The following is a 1,240-nucleotide window of genomic DNA, read 5'->3' as shown; positions in this document are numbered from 1 at the left end:
CACCAGACCCGGGCTGGGACCCCAAACCCGGGCTGGGACCCCGAATCTGGGCTGGGACCCCGAATCCGGGCTGGGACCCCAAATCTGGGCTGGGACCCCAAACTCGGGCTGGGACCCCAGACTCGGGCTGGGACCCCAAAACCGGGCCGGGACACCCCGCCCCACTAAAGGGCCGTGGGTGGGGCTGTGGCGCCACCTGGTGGCGGCGGTGGGGAAGTGCAGGGGGGGCACAGAGAGGGGACAGAGGGAAGGGGACACGGACTGGGGGCACAAGGAGGGACAGGGGTGGATTAGGGGGACAAGGTGGGGCAGAGAGGATGAGGAGGGTGGGTGAGGGGGGACAGAGGGACAAGGGAATGAGGTGGAGGGGACATGGGGACATGGTTGGCACAAGGACATGGGGATGGCAGCACGTGGGGACACGGTGGTAGGGGTGCCACGGGGACGTGTGGGGACCTCAGGATGTGGGGAAGTGGGACATGGAGATGTGGGTGACACAGGGACGTGGGGATGAGGGACATGGGGGACATGGGGGAGACAAGGACATGGGGATGAAGGACATGGGAACATGGGGGATATAGGGGACATGGATGGGGGACATGAGGACATCAGGATGACACGGGGACATGGGGATGGGGGACACGGGGGACACAGGGCTGTGGGAATGAAGGACATGAGGACATGGGGAATGTGGGAGATGTGGTGTTGGGGGGGACATGGGGGATATGGAGGACATGGGGACACGGAGGATATGGGGGACACGGGGATGGGGGACATGAGGACATGAGGATGGGGGGTATAGGAGAGACGGGGAGGGGGGACAGAAGGAGGGGGGGATGAAGGACATGGGAATGTGGGAGATGTGGGGATATGGTGTTGGGGGGGACATGGGGGATATGGAGGACATGGGGACACGAAGGATATGGGGGACGCAGTGATGGGGGACATGAGGACATCAGGATGACACAGGGACATGGGGATGGGGGACACGAGGACATGGGAATGTAGGGGACATAGGGACATGGAGATGTGGGAGAACGCGGTGATGGGGGACATGGCTGCCATGGGGACACGGCAACGACGGGGCCACCTCCTGAGCCCACCCTCGTCCCTCAGGAGGTCCCTACGGGGCCGTGGGCGTGGACCTGGCCTTCGAGAAGCTTCTGTGCCACATCTTCGGGGACGATTTCATCGCCACCTTCAAGGCCAAGCGTCCGGCGGCCTGGGTGGTGACCATCGC

At 64.0% G+C, this 1,240-nt stretch overlaps 1 protein-coding gene across 1 annotated transcript in view; it reads left to right on the top strand.

Moving 5' to 3' along the window:
* HSPA12B (heat shock protein family A (Hsp70) member 12B) overlaps positions 1-1,240 on the top strand; it is a 27,611-nt gene that overhangs the window by 24,329 nt on the left and 2,042 nt on the right. The window contains exon 10 of the mRNA XM_031065366.1: positions 1,117-1,238. Within this exon, the coding sequence (XP_030921226.1) occupies positions 1,117-1,238 (122 nt within the window). The remainder of the gene's footprint in view (positions 1-1,116; positions 1,239-1,240) is intronic.

The sequence above is a fragment of the Geospiza fortis genome, unplaced genomic scaffold (assembly GCF_000277835.1).
Source record: "Geospiza fortis unplaced genomic scaffold, GeoFor_1.0 scaffold414, whole genome shotgun sequence".
In the NCBI taxonomy this organism is placed as follows: domain Eukaryota; kingdom Metazoa; phylum Chordata; class Aves; order Passeriformes; family Thraupidae; genus Geospiza; species Geospiza fortis.
This window is presented reverse-complemented; position numbering and strand designations above follow the sequence as displayed.